The following is a 21439-nucleotide window of genomic DNA, read 5'->3' as shown; positions in this document are numbered from 1 at the left end:
TCAGCTAACTCAACTGCTGGAGGGAGATTCTATCTTAAAGGGAGATCTGAGCCATGCACACCAATGGCTGTCTCAGTTGGCCTAGGATGACCAGATGATCTATAAAGACCTTTCCCATTCTAGAATTCCAACTGGGCCTCCCCAATCCTACTAATAACTCTTCAGGTGAGCACTGGTTTCAACTTTGAGACGCAGACATGACAGAAAGATAAGCCCGAGGAGTGATAAAACTACAAGAGAGAATCACTAGGAGAAGTTTGGAGAAAGAATGGTGAACTGACACAGAACTAACATGGAACTCAGAATTATAAAAGTTTTGGAGGTTGCCTACTACAAGAGCAAGCAAAGTCTATTCCTTGAAAAAGAATGTAATGTATAGTGTTATGTCAGTCTGGGTAATGAAAATATGAACTTATTCGCCATACTTTGACTCGCCACCACTTCTCTTTCTCTAGTAACTTCCCTTTTATTGGAACACAGCCATGTGTTTCCATAAGTCCCTGTACTTTATATCACATTGCATATGGGCAATAGAGATAATACCTGTTGTTAATCTCTGATAAAAATAATGAGATATATTATCCCTACCATGGTTTCTAGATTTTTTTTAAAGCAGATTGAAGGAACCCAAACCTCTCCATCAAAGACACACACATCCACACACAGCAAGCCAAAACTATATAGAAGTCATTTAGATGGTCAAAAAAAGGGTAAGTGGAGCTAAGAAGATGATTCCTTTCAAGATGAGCCAGCTAGATGAAAACTAAAGAAGTCAACCTATGTCTTGGAGTAATAACAACATAGAACCACTGCCTCCTTCTACAAATGTGAAATCAAAAACAGTCACACTGCTTACCTAAGCTCTCTGGAATCACCTGCACCAGAGCCCCAAGTGTCCCCTTTGCTACTGAGCTCTATCTGGCAAAGACTTTTATATGCTTTTACATGGACCTTCCCTGACAACAATTGTAATGTGAGAACACTTCAATAGTCCGTGAATGCTTCAGCAAAGGCCTTTCAGATGTCCAGATGTAAGTTTCAAAGTAAACAACAAGCTGCATAAAATTTTAAATTGTTGAAGTCCTTGGAAGAAAGAAAAGATCCCAACAGGAGCACGGGCCAAAGATGTGATTTGGTCAGGCTGGAAGTGGACATCCAAATAGAGCAAGTGAGTCTCTTATAAATTTTGTACTAGTTGGTGATATCATTTCTTCTTAGGTGTTGTTCCATAATTAATTGTTGTTTCCTCCTTCAGGACTCTCTCTACAATGGTAATATTTCTCTACTCAAGTACCAGAGGTAACCATTATTTATACAATTTATCAGTCAAGCAACCTCTTTCTTTCATGGTAAGGTCCTGGGTCAGGATCCTTTACACTGTGTTCCCAGGCATGTTATATATTGTGACCTATTTTTTAAATATATGTGAATAATAGCATATAAAACCCTATAGTAACCCTAGAAATAATGAAAAAAAGCACTAGATCAGGAACTAGGAGACAGGTTTAAATTCCAAGAATTCATCTAACTAGCCTTGTGATAAACCAAACCTCTCTGAAGTTATTTCTTAATATGTAAAATGGAGAGTTAGACCAGATTTCTATTTCACAAAGCATGCTATTTGTACATGAGATAAGTAGTACATAGAAAAACTTCTTCTTAAACTGATTAGTTTTGAATTTATATTAACTGTGTATTGGAAAAGATAACTACCCCATCAAATCTGTGATTTTACAGATACCATTCCTCAGAATGAGGCTAAAGTAGATATTTGGGCTAAAAAACTTAGTCGATGTAAAGAAAAATATTAGTTGAATGGTAGTTCAGATGATCACCTATGGCAAAATTAAAAAAAAAAAAGAACTCTAAAGATGGTACATTAATGACTTAAATTTGGAAAACACTCCAAGAGCACTTCCAGCTCTACATTTTGTCTTCGTAGAGGGTCAGTTTGGACCATGGAAGGCCAGGAGTGAGAATATATTCACTGCAACTGGGTGAACATTGAGGACATAAGTGGGAGAGCAAAACCAGAGCCCTGTTATCCTTGGGGACATAAAGTCATAAGACAGACTTGAAATCACCCCAGGTGGGTAAAAGCCAAAAGAGGTATGAGTATCTGTAAACTAAGTTGTGACAGAGCTGAGAACCTAAAGGAGCAATCAAAGTAGTCTAGAAGTTGATACAAAATGAACTGGATCTGGGTTGAGATAGTCCAACAACAGGTATTTGGTACCCAACCTCAAAAATTATACCAAAAAAACTATAAGCATTTAAGGTACCCAGGAGAGAATGTGAGCCATAGTAGGACTTATTCAGTGCTACACCAGTTAACTTCTACCTTAGAACACCCAACAGTTTCCCTGCCTAGATCGAGACTGATCCCAGAATTGGGGAAAGTTATTGACCCTGCAAGTAAGGTAACATCAGCTGCCAGTAGTAGAGAGCCACAAGAGCAGAAAATCAAGCAGGCCTTTGTGCTAGGAGAGAAGGTGAGAAGAAAGTGTTTTAGACTTCTCCCTGCTGTGCTAGCTATTTTCTTTAGACTTCTTGTTTGTCTCAGAACTCCTATGAGGAGAGAATTCTTATCCACTCACCTCTCCAATTTCATTAGAGATCAGGAAATTGGCTCAGAACAGATACATGACTTGCCCAAAGTCTCAAAGCTAATCCATTGCCAAGCTAGGTTTACATTTCAGATTGATCAAACTCTTAATAGAGCACCTTGCTCTTCCCATGTTACCCACTGAAGCATCTCAATGAGACAGAAGGCCAGCCTCACAAAAATCACATAAGAACATTTGCAAAGACATAAATGTATATGAATGAAGTATAAACTATAAATTTATGAGAGTGAAGTGATTAGAGAGAAAAAGGCTTAAAAAACAAGGACAGCTTTGTGAATCTGGATTTGAAACTTGTCCAGAGGGCCATCATGAAATGTATCTTAACAGGTGCCAATTATATCTCCATTATTCATTTCTCTCCTGCCACATTCACTCATGTATTCATTCATTCTCTTTCTCCCTCCACCCCCTCTATCTTCACACTCCTCTCTTTCTCTTCTCTCTCTCTCTCTCTCTCTCTCTCTCTCTCTCTCTCTCTCTCTCTCTCTCTCTCTCTCTTTCTCTCCTGCCACATTCACTCATGTATTCATTCATTCTCTTTCTCCCTCCACCCCCTCTATCTTCACACTCCTCTCTTTCTCTTCTCTCTCTCTCTCTCTCTCTCTCTCTCTCTCTCTCTCTCTCTCTCTCTCTCTCTTTCACCCTGCTCTCTCTCATCCTCCTTGTTTCTCTTGCTCTCTCTTCTCTCTTTCTCTCTCCGTCTGCCTCATTCATATTATTAGTATGCCAGGAAATAATGATGGGGGTTACTAGATTACATCTAAGTTTTTCAAATTTTTACTAAAATAAAAACATTATTCATAAACTAGAACCCAAAAGAGGCAGCCAGGAGTAACTTAAGATTGAAGAGGTGAACTCTGCAGTTTATCAAATCTTGAGATGTACCTGAAACAGAGAAGGGCCCACTTTGTTTAGAGAGAAAACATACACCCATTTTTTAGTTTGAACGAGATTGGATCACCCTGTATTGCTTGTCAATAACTACTGTTCCCTTCTGCAACCTTCTCCTTCCAGGTCTTCCTGTTTTGTTCTCTACTCTTTCTCTTTCTTTGTTTTTTCCATTTTAATGTTCTAAGTAAAAAAATTTAAATGCTCAAAGCTACGTGTTGTAATCATTGACACCTCAGCAGATGGCGTATAAACACACAGCTCACTGGGCTGGAGCCTGACCTTACAGGCAAAGGAAGTGAGCTTGAAGGGAAGTACTCCCACTGGTCCCAAATGCCAGGAGCCCAGTCACCACCCTTGGGTACACAGCCTCTCTGGTGGATTCACTTTCTTCTCCAAATGGAAATAGGATATAGCAGAGAATCAAGGGAAAGAGGAGCAGAGCCTGGGCTGGGGTCCAACTTCCTACCATGCATTTAGAAAACTATAGATATTTGTCAGTTTAAAGTAGCAAATTTTGAAACTCATTCTTCTTGTCCAAAAATACCTTTGTTATAGTCAACCATCTCTTTCTCTCTTTCTCTTCCTCTCCCCTCCCTTTCTCCCTCTCACTCTCCCCCACCTTTCCTGCCCTCCCCCTCCCCCTTTCTTATCTCTCTCACCTGCCTGAAATTAACATGGAAAGTTCAATTCATACTCAATATTCTAACAAGATGAGTTGAAAGAATTGTTTTTCCACCAGACCCCCAGAACATATTCTCTAAAACAGTACTTATCAAACTGCCTATAAAGAAGGGCCAGTTTTTTCCCCTCAAATCTTCACAGACCAATCAATGAAAGTATAAGAAAAACAAATTACTAAAAAACATGAAATAAACAAAACAAGATATAAAAAATATAAGCCTATTTTTAGTATTAGATTCAACAGCCATAATATTACCCTGTCAAATTGCTATAAAGGTTTATAAACTCAATTTCTTTCCTTATATCACCTCAGACTAGTAAATAACAGCAGACCAGCAGCAGTCCACATACACATTGGATAATACTGCTCTAAAGGTCTTCAGAATAAGTTATGATTTTTCTGTACCACTTGTGTGCTTAATACCTCGTCAACTTCACTGCAAAGAAGACAGAAGTTATTGTCTTTAAGAACCTTATATTCGTATTGGATGGACCAAACTTGTATAGTTTATGATAATTAGCATGGTGATAGAACAGGTGCTGGGACGGGGAATGAAGGAAAGGCAGAGTGTGGGGAGTCAAAACTCTGCTCGGCATGGCCAGAGAGGGCTTTCAGAAAAGGCGACATTGAAACAGTGATCTGAATGGTAATACCTATTTATATGAAAATAGCATGTGTCAAGGTCCTGAGGCAGAAAAGATCTTGACACCGCCTCTAAACTATCAGAAGGCAGTTTTGGCTAGAGAAGAGTGAGTGACAATATTCTGATTATATAAAGCTTTAGTTAGCCTGGTTAAGGAATTTTAGCTTTTTCCAACAGCAAAAGAAAAGCAATAAAGAATTTCAACCAGGGAAGAGACATGATTTCATTTTTGTTTTTAAAAACCAGTGTCAATGGATGGATCTTATAGTATTTAAATTATATTTCAATATAGCTGTTAATATAAAAAAGAGATCGGAAGCTAATTTTCCTACTATGTCACTTACAGTTATCGCACTTATGTCAACTTATAATTATTTATATATTCATACAAACAACTCCCACTAGATTTAAGTTCTGTAAGCTCAGGAACCAAGTTTGATATGGCTCACCATTTTACCAAGAGACCACACTTAGGCAGTTTCAAAGTATATTTGTTGATTGGATTAGAGAATAAAACAGTGAGTGAACAATACAAGCAACCTGGAATCAAGTGCTAATATATATGGTGCAATCTTCAACCCTACATATTACACTTTCCCAGGAGGATGGAGCTGCTTCTAGAAAAAGACTTGTGTCTCTCATTAGCAACCTGATAACTTGAGTTACCACAATTACTATTCATTTCTCTCTCAAAGCATCACCCAAATGAACAATTCAAATGGCACTAAAGGCAGAGCCAGCCTTCACCCAAACTGAGATAGATACTTGTCCATGACAGCCTTCCAACCCCCATTCTAATGCTTTTATCTTTCCTAGAGGCAAGCCACCTCTCCCATTACTCACCCATAATCTACCATCAACTCATTGAAAGCCACCCAACTTATCTTGTCTCTGTTTTCCTCTCTGTACACACCATACCCTAAGAATAGTATTATATGAAGGAAATCTCCACATGATATATTAAAAATAAGTGAACTAAAAGCAAACATTGAATATATTTATTTCCAACTCTCAATTATCCACTCTGCTAGAAAGAAATCGAATTGTAGTATGTATAAATCAAGGGAGGCAGGATAATACTAAAGTCATCTGAATCATTGGAAGACTGGGTTGTGTGGCTATTCTCAGATCAGGGACAATCTGTGTTTAGATGCCAGTTGTGTAACCAATGTCTGTGTAAAAGATGGCCTTGGAGAGTTAATCAAAGGTAGCTTTCAAAACCCTGTATGAATTTCTTAAGCACAGAGGTCATGATTGGTTCTACACGGTTGCATTCAGATGTAGGCAATAGTGCATTGGTTCAAACAGATGTGATATGATTAAGAGGTGATACAATTGATGAAATATAGCAGAACTTACAAATCCAAATGAGTAGTTTCCCTCTCAAAAGAATAATTTCTGGAAATTATATCCATATTTCCAACAAGTATTGCCATTGTTGCACAGAGGCAGTTAGCCAAAAACAAAACAAAAAACACTGTAACCAAACTGAGTTGGTGAAATGTAAGCAGCAGTAAAATTTGGTAAGTCTAGTCTAAGCACATAAAAATCATTGAGTATCTAATCATCACTTCTAATTATTAAAATTCCTATGAAAAAAATAAAATGGACTCAACAGATATCCTACATAGTACGGCAAGGGATTTGGAACCTTGGAGTTATTTAGCAATGATGTTATGGCATACACACATACTTATTACACAGAAGGCATTGCAAAGCATGCAATAATAAAAGAGGGCAAAAGCTCATAAGCAGTCAACAATGTGCAAGAGCTTATGTAATAATTGGGGCACAAAAGAAGGGCACAAATTGGCCCTCTTACTACCTGATAGAGATTACAGAGACGAATTTGATATCAATATTTTTAGTCATGATTTTACTAAATGAAATGATTCTGGAAAAATGAAGTTTCAGTAGAGACAGCTAGAGCTGTAAATGATTAAGTGGAGACTCTTTCTAGACAAAGGAACCAAGGTTAAAAAGGGCCTGATGTGGTTAGAGCATGAGATCTGTTGAATAAAATGTATAGATGAGGCCAGGGAAGCAGAAGATAACAAATAATGGAAATCTCTGAAGGTCAAGTAAAGATTTTTGGCTGTTAATATGTATGTAGAAAGCAAGGAATCCTTACAATGATTTGCAGAAAAGAGTATTATGCACTAACCTGTATTTTATGAAGGTAAATTTATTACATTAAGAATAAACTGGAGAAGTAAATAATTAGAATTCAGAGCACCAACTAGGAAGCTAGGACAATAATCTAGGGCAGTGGTTCTCAAACCCACTTGTGCCTCAAAGTCACCTGATGAGTTTATAAAATTACAGGTGCTTGAGCCCCGCACCCAGTAACATGGTAGGCTTAAAGTGACATTAATTTAAAGAAAGGATGCAGGAAGAAGAAGATATTTGAGAGAATATAATAAGTTTGTTTTGGGGTATGTTCTTTTTAAGAATATGGAAGTTAATTTGTCAGCAGGCAGTTAGAAAAGGGGATCTAGAGTCTCACTGGTGTCTCGTCCAAAGTGAATTCAAGTTAAAAATTTAAAAAAATGAAGAATTAATTTGCTTTACAGACTCTAAAACATGAAAATGTAACAAACTCATTGACTGATGTACTATGTATGATAAATGGTGTCCTCTTGAAAAAGTAGATTCTCAGATCCCAGCTATATGAGAAATCATGACTACCTACCCCCACACTCAAAATTAAAAATGGAAAAAAGGCAAAAAAAGAAGAAATTCTAATATCTTTGGTTAGATAGGGCATGCCAGAAGAAACCAGTTTTCAAGTAAATAATGAACTACTATGATTCAGCGATGAAGTAGAGCAGTTGCTATAAAACGGCAACCTGCTTAAATAAAATGAATCACAAAAAAATATCAAAGAAATTTTATGGAATACATTTCATCTTTGGTAAAAATATATCATTTTAAAATATATAATTTTTAAAGCAAATGAAGCTTGATGAGGAAGTAGAATTCATAATATAAAATTTTCTTTTGGAGTCAGACATGTTAAAATACATGTATTAAATAAAAGTATATGGATTTGTTGCCCTTTTCTGAGCAGTTGCCATTGGAAGAAATGCTTGGGTCAGGCACTTAAACCCTGAAACAAAAGTCAGAACAAACTAAAAAAGATTTAAAGAACTTTAAAACAATTGTTAATTTAGTTCTGAGCCAAGGGCATGAGTTAAAAAGTAAAAACTTATAAACTGTCCAATCGCACAGTTAAATCAAGTAATTAAACTTACACTATTTCTAAAAACAAGAATTTTCTGAAAATAATTTTAAAAATCCATCTCTACTCACATGTACTGCTGTCTGATCACTATACTATTTCTACTCACAGCAGCATGAGAGGATAGAGGATAAGGGAGAAGTCTTGGTTTGTGAGCCAGAAAGAAGCCTAAGTGGGAGTAGTTAGAATATACCTAAGAAAAAGAGGCCTCATGAGAGTGGTCAGAGACCATCAGTGAGGTAACTGTGTCCCACCCATGGGTGTTTCTGTCAGAGAAAAGTAAGGATGGAATTTTCTGGAAAAGGTCACATGATAAAGACTGATTAGTACGAGGCAGCTTCAGGGGTGGAGTCTAATGTAGCTGGCAGTGGAAAATAATACAACAGCTGGCAGGCAGACAGACAGGATGCATGTCTTCCTCTATCACTTCCTGCACCTGCAACCACATCTCTTTTGGGTTTGGGTATTGAAAGCCTAATTCTACTTCATTAGATTTTTATGGAAGTTTTAGACAACTAGGAACTCTTAATTCCCCAGATAGAAGATTGTGGGTGACCCTTCCAAAGTGCTGGTGATCATGGGAAGGATTGAAATGGGGGACTAGGAGGCAAGAGACCTCTCTCTTTAGCCAGAAGCTCTCTCCTAAAGTATCTGTCTCAACATCTTACCCTAGCCCTTTTCATCTTCCACTTTTACCTAATGGCTTTGGGTGGTAAAATCTGTATGAACAATTTTATAAAGGCTTCAGATAGGCCAGATACTTCAGTTCTCAAACAAACAAACAAACAAAAAACTAGACTGGGAAGTTCTGCTTGTAGATCACAATGTGAGGGGGGAAATGGCCAGGAGGTAGGAAACTAATCATTTAGCTAGGATGTTCATATAACATCCATTTATACATTCCTTAACCTTCTTCCATTAGAGATCAGTGCTGGACGGCCAATCCTGTTACAAGAATTTTTTACAAGGTTTAGGTAGGACAGGGGATCAAAATTCCCAAAAGTACAGGCTTTGGGTGGCAAACTTCAAGTAAAGATCAATAAAAGAAAAAAAGAGAAAAGTAGACCTAGAACAACCAGCATCTAAACCCCCATGCAACCACTCTCTTCCCTTGTTCTTTTCCCTATTACTTACTGGATCTATGGTGGCAGATCTGTTCAGTTCATGTTATAACAGAGAGTTTAGGAAATTTGTCCTCAATTTTCCAAACTCAAGGTCTGTGGATGAAAAGCTCAAAAAGGAGATCTAGCAAGAGGTTATGAGCAAGAATAATGATTTAAAATAAAAGAATAAGAGGAGAAAGAGAGCCAGAACCTCTATCCTAATACAACCCTGTCTACCACTCATCTTTATCTACACCCCGCCCCCGCAACAATTTCTCATATCATCACTTACATATTGAAGGTTTGGTGATCAGCTCTGCTGAATTAGTGCCCTTACTGAGGCTTTGGGGAGAGTTAGGCCTCAGTTTTCAAAATGTCATGTACTATGCTTGTCCACACCTACAATAATATCTAGCAATATGTGAAAGAAAACAACATATTTTAAAACAATAGAACAGAAGTGGAAAGGAGACTAAGAGCCAGGCAATTTTTATTCCACAGCCATCAACTCTCTTTTAACTCCCTTCTTTCTACTGTTCTTTACCCTTTTATTTGTTTACCTGTTTTATCTGTTTGGTGATCGTTTCTTTTATCTTAGTGTTTTTATAGAGGGTTTAAAGATATTTGGCATTTTTATCCAAATTTGAGGTTGATATGTTGTCAATTCAAAAAGAGAAATCTAGCAATTTTAATTTGTACAATCTTGGAGAATGTCAGTGGACAGCTGAACTGTGGGATTTAGCAATATTTGATACAAAAAGAAAAATGTTTTTTGAAAAAGTATCAAAAATAGGATGATCAAGAGTCAACCAACTTCAGCCTGTAAGCCAGAACAGCTTTTCTTAAACACCCATGTTTACCATTCACTGCTTTTCTCATTTCCTCTTTTACGTACTTGATATATCCCGGTTAGCTCTGCTGCATTAGTGTTTTTCAGAGGGTTTGAGGAGAATCCAGACTTGATTATCTCAATCTTGAGGGCTGCTGGTTGCTACATCTAAATGCTGGGCTCCAGGGCAACATTCAAGCCACAGAATATGATTATGTTACAAACAAGCAAAATGTATACAAATGGGCTACAAGGCGAAATAGCAGCATAAGCCCGTCAACTCTTGCCCTTTGGCAACAAGATCTCTCCTTTCATCTTCTAAATACCTATTACCTCCTTTCTTTTTCTACCATACTTCTGCTGCTCTGTCCATTTTTTCCATGCAGCTGTGTTCTTACTTTCTGCCAACATGGACAGATAAGCTTTCAGGGAAGTCCGTAAGAGCTAGTGTTTTGTAGGTCTTACTTGCTAGAAGAGCAGTTTGAGGTGACCTTCATTTGGCTTGATTTGTGCTGCTATGTATGCACTTCATCCCACGAGGACAGGCAGGCTGAATCCAGTCTGAGGTATGCTAGAACTCATTCCCAGGTGTGTTTGTCATAAAACATGGGTTGATTGAGAAACTTCTAGGTCCTCAGTGGTATGGTGGATGAGTGGTAGAGAGGTGAGTACAGAGTATGCTTATGAAGATATTTCCAAATTACAATGTTTATTGGAGAGGAAGACACCCAAGTGGAAATATGTGGGGCCTATATGGCAGAGTGAAGCCTCCTAGGAGTAAGTGGAGGAGACTGGTGAGGTAAATTTGAGTTGGACCCCTCCTTATAGTATCTCTGCCAAGAAAAGGGCAATGAGAGAAAATCCTTCTGGAAAGGAGTAGTATGGTGAGTAACCATATGGCTCTTATGCCTTAAGAAAGATGTGAGATTTCTCAGATATTTTCTCTCTCCCTCCCTTTTATTCATTCTCCATTGCCATTTTAACATGCTCTGAGAATTAGGTAAACAGGAGTATGATGCTTATTGAAGTGTGAGGGACACAATAGATACTACTTTCTAGTACATACTGTGGCCATTGACCTTGGGGACCAGGATGGTGGCAGAAGCATTCTCAACTCCTTTATTTCAAGGAAGGGAGCTCTACTTTTCCAGCCTAGGCTTTGAAGACATGGGAGAGCATGAGAGAGCCCACTCTACCCCTGCCAGCATGGAGGTGGAGAGTTAGTCAATGTTCTTATGTAATACTTGTTAACTGATAAATATGGTTTAATGCAATAAATTAATTAAAGCCCTTTGTTAAAGTTTTGTCCTCAGCTCCTTATTTGTATGTATGTTTAGATGGTAGAAATGGGGAATTGGGTAATAGTTAGGCTTAAGCCCCCCTGGAGCCTCTGCTAGGCTTTGTACACAAGCAAGCCTCTCTGCAGATTACAGTGCAGGGGGAGCAAATGGGAGAAAACACAGTCTTACGATTCTTTCATAAAGGAGGCTTTGGGGAGAAAACTGATCCTAACAAGTTAATGTATGTCAATTTTTTTAATACTTTGTAATTTTCTAAAAATAGGAATTATTCTCGGTGATGCAAACTATTTGGCTCTTTGGCCAGTCTCCACTGATTCATATCCCACTTATAAAAGGAAAAGGAAGGAGAATATAATAACTGAAAAAGCTGTTCACTAAAATGTTTTCTAAGACTACCTTGTTGCCAATGTTGAAGAAATATAAATGTTTTAATAAGCAGGGATATGGATAGTGACTGGAGAGACACAAGAGGGGGGCTTCTAAATATTAGTTACATTCATGTGTTCAGTTTCTGAAAATTCATCAAGTTATATACTTAAAGATAGGTACACTTTTCTACATGATTGTTATACTTCAAGAAAAAACTTATAATGCAAAAAAAGAAAATGTTAGAAAATAAGGATTTGAATAATAAAGGGGTATACATTTGTCAAAATTCATTGAGCGGTGCATTTAAGACAGGTGTGAGGTGACAGCTCATTTGGTTTCAATTTGCATTTCCAACAATGATATATTACCTCACACCTGTCAGAATGGCTATTATCAATAAATTAACAAACAAGTGTCGATGAGGATGTGGAGAAAAGGGAACCCTCATGCGCTGTTGGTAGGATTGCAAATTAGTGCAGCCACTATGGAAAACAGTATGGAGATCCCTCAAAAAATTAAAAATAGAACTACCATATGGCCCAGCAATTCCACTTCTGGGTATTTACTCAAGGAAATCCAAAACACTAATTCTAAAAGATATATGCACTCCTATGTTCACTGCAGTGTTATTTACAATAGCCAAGATATGGAAACAACCAAAGTGTTCACCAACAGACAAATGGATAAAAAAGATGTACATATATACAATGGGCTATTACTCAGCAATAAAAAAAAATGAAATCTTGCCATTTACAACAACAAGGATTAAACTAGAGGATATTATGCTAAGTGAAATAAGTCAGAGGAAGACAAATACCACATGATTTCACTTATATGTGGAATCTAAAAAACAAAATAAATGAACAAACAAAATAGAAACAAACTCATAGATACAGAGAACAAATTGATGGTTGTCAAATAGAAAGGAGGTTGAGGGGATTGATGAAAAAGGTGAAGGGATTAAGAAGTACAAATTGCCAGTTATAAAAATAGTCATGGGATGTAAAGTACAGCATAGGAAATATAGTCGATAACATTGTAATAACTATGTATAGTGCCAGATGGGTACTAGACTAATCAGGGGATCACTTCATAAAGTATATAAATGTCTAACCACTATGCTGTATGCTTAGAACTAATATAAAATTATATTAAATATTTAATTGAAAAATTAAAAAAATTTAAAAATAGTCACAAGGATATAAAGTACAGCATAGGGAATATAGTCGGTAATATTATAATAACTATGTATGGTGTCAAGGGGGACTAGCCTTATTAGGGTGATCACTTTGTAAGTCATATAAATGTCTAATCACTATGTTGTACACCTGAAACTAATATAATATTGTATGTCAACTGTAATTGAAAAGACAGAAAAAGAAAAAAAACAAAGATTTGTGCATTTTGTCGAATGTAAATTTTACCTCAAGAAAGATGGAAGTAAGGAAGAAAAAAGAAAGAAGAATGAAGAATGAAAGAATGAACAGAAGAATGAATAAAAAGAAAGAATGAACAAAACAAGCAAAAGAATGAGTGAAAGAACAAATGAAAGAACAAACAAACAAACGAAAGAAAGGAAAAACTGCAAACATCGAACTCTAGTTAATGACCTATACGCCAAAGTCATTTAGTGTGAAGTAAAATGATGTCTGCAACTCACTTTGAAATACATTCAAAAAATGAAATGTATTGATGGATGGATAGAAAAATATTAATTGTAAAATACGAGTAGTAAGTATATGGGTATTCACCATACAATTCTTTCAACTTTTCTGAATATTTGAAAATTTTACACAAAATGTTGGAGAGGAGAATCCAAAGAAGGGGAGGAAGAATTCTCCCCATTTCTTTATGAATATAAATGTTGGCTTCAGCCCACTGAAGACACAAATACATTAGCAGCAACTGGGAACATACAGGTATCCAACAAAAATAGCACAATTCCTGGAAGAGGTGTCCTAGAAGTTAGCAATGCACAGTGGAACCAGTGGAGATGGCTTGGTGTGAACCTAAGGAGGTTTATCAGGAGGCTTGGATGGCAGAGACGCCAAATCGTAACCAAAGCAAGAGAGAAAGAAAATGGTGGATGCTATGAGGTGAATGTCAAGACTTGTTTATGGACACATGTGTGACATATCCTGGGGTACGTGCCATCATATACAACCAAACTATCAATTTCGCTCTTTGGCACTTCTGTAAGTCACAAATGTTGAAAGTACTCATTAGAATCTGAAGCAATCTGCTGTGTTTGGCATGTTAAGTTGAAGAAAAGTTTTTATTCCTATAGTTAAGATCAAACTTTTCAATATTTCCCAGTTACATGAAGCATCATATTTGTACTCCATGAAGAAACACTAAAAATACAGGTAACAAATGAAAACATTTGCTTGAAGTTGACACCTATGTTTGTCCTTGCCGCAGCTATGCTAAATAAAGATTCAGGAACTAAAATGGAAAATGCATGTTTTCTCCATCATGACTGCAGTTTCAGAGACACAGTGCCCTAATAATTATTCCATAACCAGAGTTGATTGTTGTTGCTGTTTTTGAGTTAGAATCGATATAAAACATTGCGTTCAGAGTTTGCTTGATTGTTATAGAGTGATCTCAGGGAGAAAACTTTCATTTCCTCTTTAGCACTCAAATCAGTTATGATAAGTAAAAACTCACAACCTTCCACAATCATGATTCTCTTATTCTCTTTCTAGGGTTTTACCGATATTTTGCTAGAAAGAGTCATGCATGGGGGAGCCAACATTACAGGATTCCAGATTGTCAACAACGAAAACCCTATGGTTCAGCAGTTCATACAGCGCTGGATGAGGCTGGATGAAAGGGAATTCCCTGAAGCCAAGAATGCACCACTAAAGGTAATGTTCCCTGGCATGTAGAAACCTTAGGTCGGCTTTTCAAAGCATCTCAGTATGGTCTTTATGTATTTACAGCCATCCTGTGATCAAGTGGTCTTCCCTCAAAAGTGTTTCAGGGATGCTAAAACACAACCACGGGTGATGCTGCTGCCTTTGAAATCTAAGTTCCCAAATAAAAAATCTATTGAGAAGATATTTTAAGACCCAGTGTTGGGGAATGTTAATTTTGTAATGAATTTCATTTGTAATATGCTCATAACAATTTACAAGATTAAAAGAACCTGAGTCAGACAAAAGGTGGGGGCAGTGGAAACAGCTAAGAAAGACCGATAGTCTGAAACAGAAAATCAGATTTTACATTATTTATGTGATCACTCTGTATTAGTAAGTTTCATAAATTTTGGTATATCCAAGCAAATTAGGCACTAATACAGAATGTGTGTTACCTATACATATATTGAACAGAAATATTTTCCTGCCTGCAAAAGTATCTTTAAAAATAATTAGGTTACCTAAGTTGCTCATTTTCATGAAATCAAGATAAGAATATTAAAGGTAGAAAGTCATGCTTAAAGTACACATTTTTCATACATGTTCCCCTATAGCTAGAAATCATATTGTTAAAAAGCAGGAATTAAAACAGATAAATTAGGAGAAAGTTATTCATGTTACACAAAGGATCCTTCAAATGTATTTTTTTAAGTAACTATTCCCTTGGTGCATTGATTCAAGTATGAAACTAACTTTAAATTTTTTCTTCCTGATATAGTAAAAGCATGTATGTACCATGGCTGTGGGATTCCTATGATCAAAACGAGGGGCCAAAATAGAGTCAAGACCCTTCCCAAAAACGGAAAAGGAGAGAGGAATATTTGCTTTCTCGTGGCTTCAAGATACCCATCCTCACCTCCTCCCTGGCAAGAACAGAATAAGAGAGAATAATAGGGACACAGACTAAGGAAGACACATATTTTGTATCACCTACACGGGTCCACCCTAAATGGGTCACATCAGAACATAATACAAGTAGGACCTTACTTTATACAGTTGTTATGTTCTAGAAAAGCTGTGAGTTAAAAATAATTTTTTCATTCATTTAAGTCACTCACTAGTTAAGTGATATTATATAGCTCTAGTGAGTATAGTATACATACTAAATTTTTCTAGGACAGCCCGTCTTAAAGCATTCTGTCCCATGGTCAGATCAAATGTCCTCATGTTTCAATAAATGTGGTCACAACCCCTATTATGAATTCTTTGTAGTCAAATCTTTTTTTAAGAGTGTTTTAAAGATATTTTTGTTGTGATATAATTAACATATAATATTATATTAGTTTTAGGTATACATAATGATTTGAGATTATATATATATATAGTTGTGAAATGATTACCAACATAAGTTTAGTTAACATCCATCACCACCAGTTACAATTTTTTTCTTATGATGGGAATTTTTAAGATCTACTTTCTTAGCAACTTTCAAAAATACAATATAGAATATTCACCATGCTGTACATTACATTCCCAGGACTCATTTATCTTATAACTAGAAGTTTGTACCCTTTGACCACTTCCATTAATTTCCCCCATTTCCCACCCCTTCCTCTGGTGACCACCTACCTGTTCTCTATTTCTATGAGTTCAGGTTTTCTTAGATCCCATATATAAGTAAGATCACATAGTATTTTTCTTTGCCTGACTTATTTCAGTTAGCATAGGTCCTCAAGGTTGTCACAAATTGCAGTATGTCCTTCTTTTACATGGCTCAATAATATTCCTCTGTGTGTGTGTGTGCGTGCGTATGTGTCCCACATTCTCTTTATCCATTCATCCATTGATGGACACTTAGATTGTTTCCATGTCTTGGCTATTGTAAATAATGCTGCAATGAACATGGGAGTGCATATATCTTTTCCAGAGAATGATTTCATTTCCTTCGGGTAAATACTCAGAAGTGGAATTGCTGGTTCATGTGTTAGTTCTATTTTTAATTTTTGAGGAACCTCCATACAATTCTCTATAGTGGCTGCACAATTTGTTTTGTTTGTTTTGTTTATTCTGTCCAAACAACAGTGCACAAGGGTTCCCTTTTCTCAACATCCTCTCTAAAATTTGTTATTTCTTGTCTTTTTGATAATAGCTTTTCTAACAGATATGAGGTGACATCTCATTGTGGTTTTGATTTGCATTTCTCTGATAATTCAAATCTTTTTAGTGTACTAAATCCAGTCACTATAATTAGGTGATCTTATAAAAATTTAGATTTTCTTTTTTTTTTATTTACTTTTTTTGTTCATTTATTTATTTCTATTATGGTGATATTGGTTAACAAAATCCAGTAAGTTTCAGATGTACAATTCAACAGTAAGGCATATATATATTACAATGTGTGTTCACCACCCATAGTTAGATTTCTTTCTGTCACCACATATTTGAACCCCTTTAACCCAGCTAGGTACTCCCTCCTGCCCACCTTCTGGTAACCACTAGTCTATTGTGCATGTCCATGAGTCTCTGTTTGTTGTTTTTAGGTTTATATCTCACATATAAGTGATATCATGTGATTCTCAACTTTCTGTCTGGCTTATTTCACTTAGCATGATAATCTCAAGGTCTATCCATGTTGTTGCAAATGGCAGTATTTCATCTCTTCTTATGGCTGAGTAATATTTCATTGTATATATGTACCATAGCTTCTTTAGCCAATCATCTATTGTAGGATACTTCAGTTGCTTCCATGTCCTGGCCACTGTGAATAATGCTGCTATGAACATTGGTGTGCAAATATCTTTTAGGATGTGGGTTTTCAAGTCTTTGGGGTAAACACCTAGTAGAGAGATTGCTGGATCATATGGTAGATCAATTCTTAGTTTTTTGAGGAACCTCCATACTGTTTTATATAGCGGTTGTGCTAATTTGCAGTCCCACCAGCAGTATATGAGGGTTTCTTTTTCTCTGCATCCTCTCCAACATTTGTTATTACTTGTCCTGTTGATTATAGCTATTCTAACAGGTGTGAGATGATATCTCATTGTGGTTTTGATTTGTATTTCCCTAATAGCTAGCGATGTTGAGCATCTTTTCAAATATTTGTTGGCCATTTGTATGTCCTCTAGGGAGAAGTGTCTGTTCAGGTCCTCTGCCTATTTTTTGATTGGATTTTTTGTTGTTGTTGTTATTGAGTTGTTTGAGTTCTTTGTATATTTTGGATAGTAGGCCCTTATCGGAGGCATTGCTTGCAAATATGTTTTCTCATTCGGATGTTTGTCTCTTCACCTTGTTTACGGTTTCTTTTGCTAAGCAAAAGATTTTTAGTTTGATGTAGTCCCATTCATTAGATTTTCATTAAACTGCCTATACACTGCTTTGCCATTCTTAGATTTAGCAGGTAGAGAAATTTTTATTTATTCAATATTTTAGGGAGTACCTACAATGTGTCAGACATTATGTTAGGCACAAGAAAAATGGACAAGGGTAAAAATATTAAAAGGCTAATACTGAGTGGTTTATGCCTCCTTTTAAGTTGTAGAGGTTGTACAAAAGAGAAGGAAGACACTTTCAGCTCTGGATTATCCATTGATAACTCATGTAATATATAATATAGTTCTTGGAACCTGCTAATAAGAACTGTTAAGTCCTACAAGTAAAACTTTGAATAACTTAAGAAAATTGAATATTAAATAGATGATTACAACTTTCATATTACTTCTGCTTAGTACTAGTCATTATGGAACCTTGCTCTATATCTATCAGACAAAAGCCCACTTTAAAAAATGATGTACATAATTGGTAGTTGATAGATGGTCATGGGGATGGAGAGCACAGCATAGGCAATGCAGTTAGCATTAATGTAATGTCTAGAGCCAGAGGAGAGAAAAAGCAATCAGGGGGACTGTTTTATAAACTATATAAGTGTCTACTTGAAACTAATAGTAACTTTACTTGAAACTAATAATAACTTTTTAATTAGCTAATGGAAAAAAATGATATATAAAATTTTTATTAGGAAATAAAATTGTCTAGAGATCAAAATACTTATACTTAATTTATTCTATACTTTATGAATGTTTCCTTTGGAGGCTTTTTTTACATGCTTACACATTGGTAAGTAGAGGCTGAAAAAGTAAAAAATTAAATAGCTCTTTTGGCATGGCTTAGGAAGAACTACGATTAAAATCGCTGACAATTTAACACAGTCAGCTGGGGATAAAAAAAAACCACCACGTTGATTTTATGTAGTGCTAGGATGCACAGACACAAAAATTTTTTTGCAGGAAAGAATATATGCTTCCTGCTGCAGTCATATTTGATGATTTGATCCTGAAAGAGCAGTAACATGAAAAAGGTCAGAAAAGTAAATTAATAGTGGTAAAGACGACAATGTATTCACTCCCAATTGTATTTGGACATAATATAAAGAGAAAACTCTCTCTAGAACATTTGCTTCATTTAAAAAAAAAATAACAGAATTCTATATTCTACTAGTATTTGTCACCCCTGTAAAACAGGGACTAGCTTATTTTAATCAAATATTGATTCATTTAATGAAAAGATATCCACTATGTCAAATTGCAGATAATCTAATCCCTTGTATTAAGTCATTCCTAGTAGAGCATATCAATGTATCCAAGAAGGAGAAAGTAAGTGTTCTTGCCTGAAAAAGCTGGCATCATGAAGTATTGCCAGTGAATTATCAAACATTATCAGATTTAAAACTCATTATAACAATTGTAATTTTCTACAATTGAAAACTAGCTTTGGTTTTTGCACACCCCACCCCTCCACAGGAAACAAAAACTGATTTATTGTTAGCCAGAGGTCTAGTTCACCAGAACTAGACAGAAACGATTAATGTTTCCCTCCAAATTAATTTCAAGCTGTCTAACTTAGCCATTTCCATTTTCCCCTAAGTAAACACCAGATCTGAATTTTCTGTTACAAACAGCAATAACCCAATCTTTAGGATATGATGTTTCCTCTCCAATCTATATATGCCATCTTTTACCTTCACACATATTTCTTTCCCTATAGAGAACCTGGCCTTTTAGTAGTCACTCACTCAATATGAAACACAGTATTGAGAGCAAGAGAGTGATTCCCTTGATCTATGTGATCTTAACAATCTTAACATGTAAACACATGAGGGAAAAGGCAGTATTCTAGAATGAATCAAAGTCAGAAAGGCCTCTTGATTCAAATAATTAAGAAGGTGACTTCTTAGAGCAAGTGGTGGAGATGAATTAAAATAAGGAACAAGGCAAGTTTTTAGGGCATCATTTATCATGATATCTTGTTTTCTATACATCCATTTCAGTATACATCTGCATTGACGCATGACGCAATACTGGTCATAGCAGAAGCTTTCCGCTATCTGAGGAGACAGCGAGTGGATGTGTCCCGGAGAGGCAGTGCTGGAGACTGCTTAGCAAATCCTGCTGTGCCCTGGAGTCAAGGAATTGATATCGAGAGAGCCCTAAAAATGGTAATGGCCACAATAGATTATTGGGGTGCGGGGCCTCATAAAGACACAAAAATATGAAACCTCAGTCTTGAGAAAAAACATACTAAAATGAATAGGATCAGACTCCATAGAATGTCAGAGTGTGCAGAAAGATGAGCATGGATATTAACCAAAATTTAGAAATCTAAAACTAGAAGTTTCTTCCTTGAAGCCTGAAAAATGACAAATTTAGTTCTGTGCTGAATATTTTTTTCTGTGCTACACTGTAAGTAATATATCAAATTCACTATTATCAAAAGTTATGGATTGACATTATAAATGGCTTCAAAAATTCAGACTTTCCAGAAATATATTATTAGGGGAACGAGATATTTTATAGGAAGCTTCTAGTTTCAAGGTAAACATTACAAAGGACAACAGAATCCTCTGGCTTATCGGACAAATTATTAGCCTGGATGGACTTTGGAACTGAGTCAGTGTGATAGTATTTCTGTTGTCAAAAAGAACCTTTATACTATTCTACATAGTGAAATGCAGAAACATGATCCATTTCTAGGCCTACTTAAGAAGCATTCCCAAATGCCCCAAAGAAAAGGCTTTAAGCATGAGGAATCAATGGATATACAGTCAAATATGTCACTTGTTTTTAGTATTTACAGAGTAGAAAATTATTTAAGGCTTCAAGCAGTGTCCTTTGAACATATTCCATTATTTACACTAGGAACATCACTCATTCATTGAAGCTTTGCAAGCAGGAGCTATTTGCTGAATATTTCACTTTATGCTACATGTGCTTACACTCATTAAAATGAGCCTAAAGAGTACAAGACTCTCTTATATCTATTTATTTAATTATTCTGATGTTCAGGACATCCAAATAAACAAAGAGATAGACAATGATAAGATAATTCTGTGCACAACCTAGCAACGAAGAATTTGTAATGGCCTCATAATATACATCATTTTGTATAGTTGCCTTAAATTTGCCAAGTTAGAAGCATTCAGTCAAAAGGAGTTCATAGCCCCTGTGTCTCTCTCCAAGAAAGAGATATGACTCATTCTCCCATCATGTGAATTTTTATGTCACATGTCAATTTCTTAACAAATGTCCTAAGTGTTGTTTTATCGAGGCAGCGCTGCACAATTTTGAAGAGCAGTTAATTAAATTCAACCTTCATAGCAGTTACAAGGTTTGTATTGTCAGGTAAAATATGATAAATGAAATATAAAACTCCTTCAGAGTGAATCAAAAGGAGTTTCCATCAAGAAAACTGCAAAGGGCAAGTTCCAGCATCTCCAATTGACTCCCCATTCTTGACACAAACAACTGTCTTTCCCAAATAGAAAACTAGGTACAAGAGTGAAGGACAAGAAATTAATTTGACTAGAAAAAGGTTATATATATATAACAAATATAAGAGA

At 36.1% G+C, this 21439-nt stretch overlaps 1 protein-coding gene across 8 annotated transcripts in view; it reads left to right on the top strand.

Annotated features, from left to right (window-relative positions):
• Positions 1-21439, top strand: part of GRIA3 (glutamate ionotropic receptor AMPA type subunit 3) — a 352129-nt gene that overhangs the window by 227821 nt on the left and 102869 nt on the right. For all 8 annotated transcript variants that reach the window (XR_002776816.1, XR_002776817.1, XM_023522173.1 and 5 more), the window contains exons 6-7: positions 14395-14556; positions 19871-20038. Coding sequence is in view for 6 of the 8 variants with exons in the window: in XM_023522173.1 (XP_023377941.1) it covers positions 14395-14556; positions 19871-20038 (330 nt within the window). In the remaining 2 variants the exon portion in view is untranslated. The remainder of the gene's footprint in view (positions 1-14394; positions 14557-19870; positions 20039-21439) is intronic.

This window comes from Pteropus vampyrus, unplaced genomic scaffold (genome assembly GCF_000151845.1).
Source record: "Pteropus vampyrus isolate Shadow unplaced genomic scaffold, Pvam_2.0 Scaffold335, whole genome shotgun sequence".
Lineage (NCBI taxonomy): Eukaryota > Metazoa > Chordata > Mammalia > Chiroptera > Pteropodidae > Pteropus > Pteropus vampyrus.
Note: the sequence above shows the minus strand (reverse complement) of the source record. Positions and strands in the feature narration are given on the sequence as shown.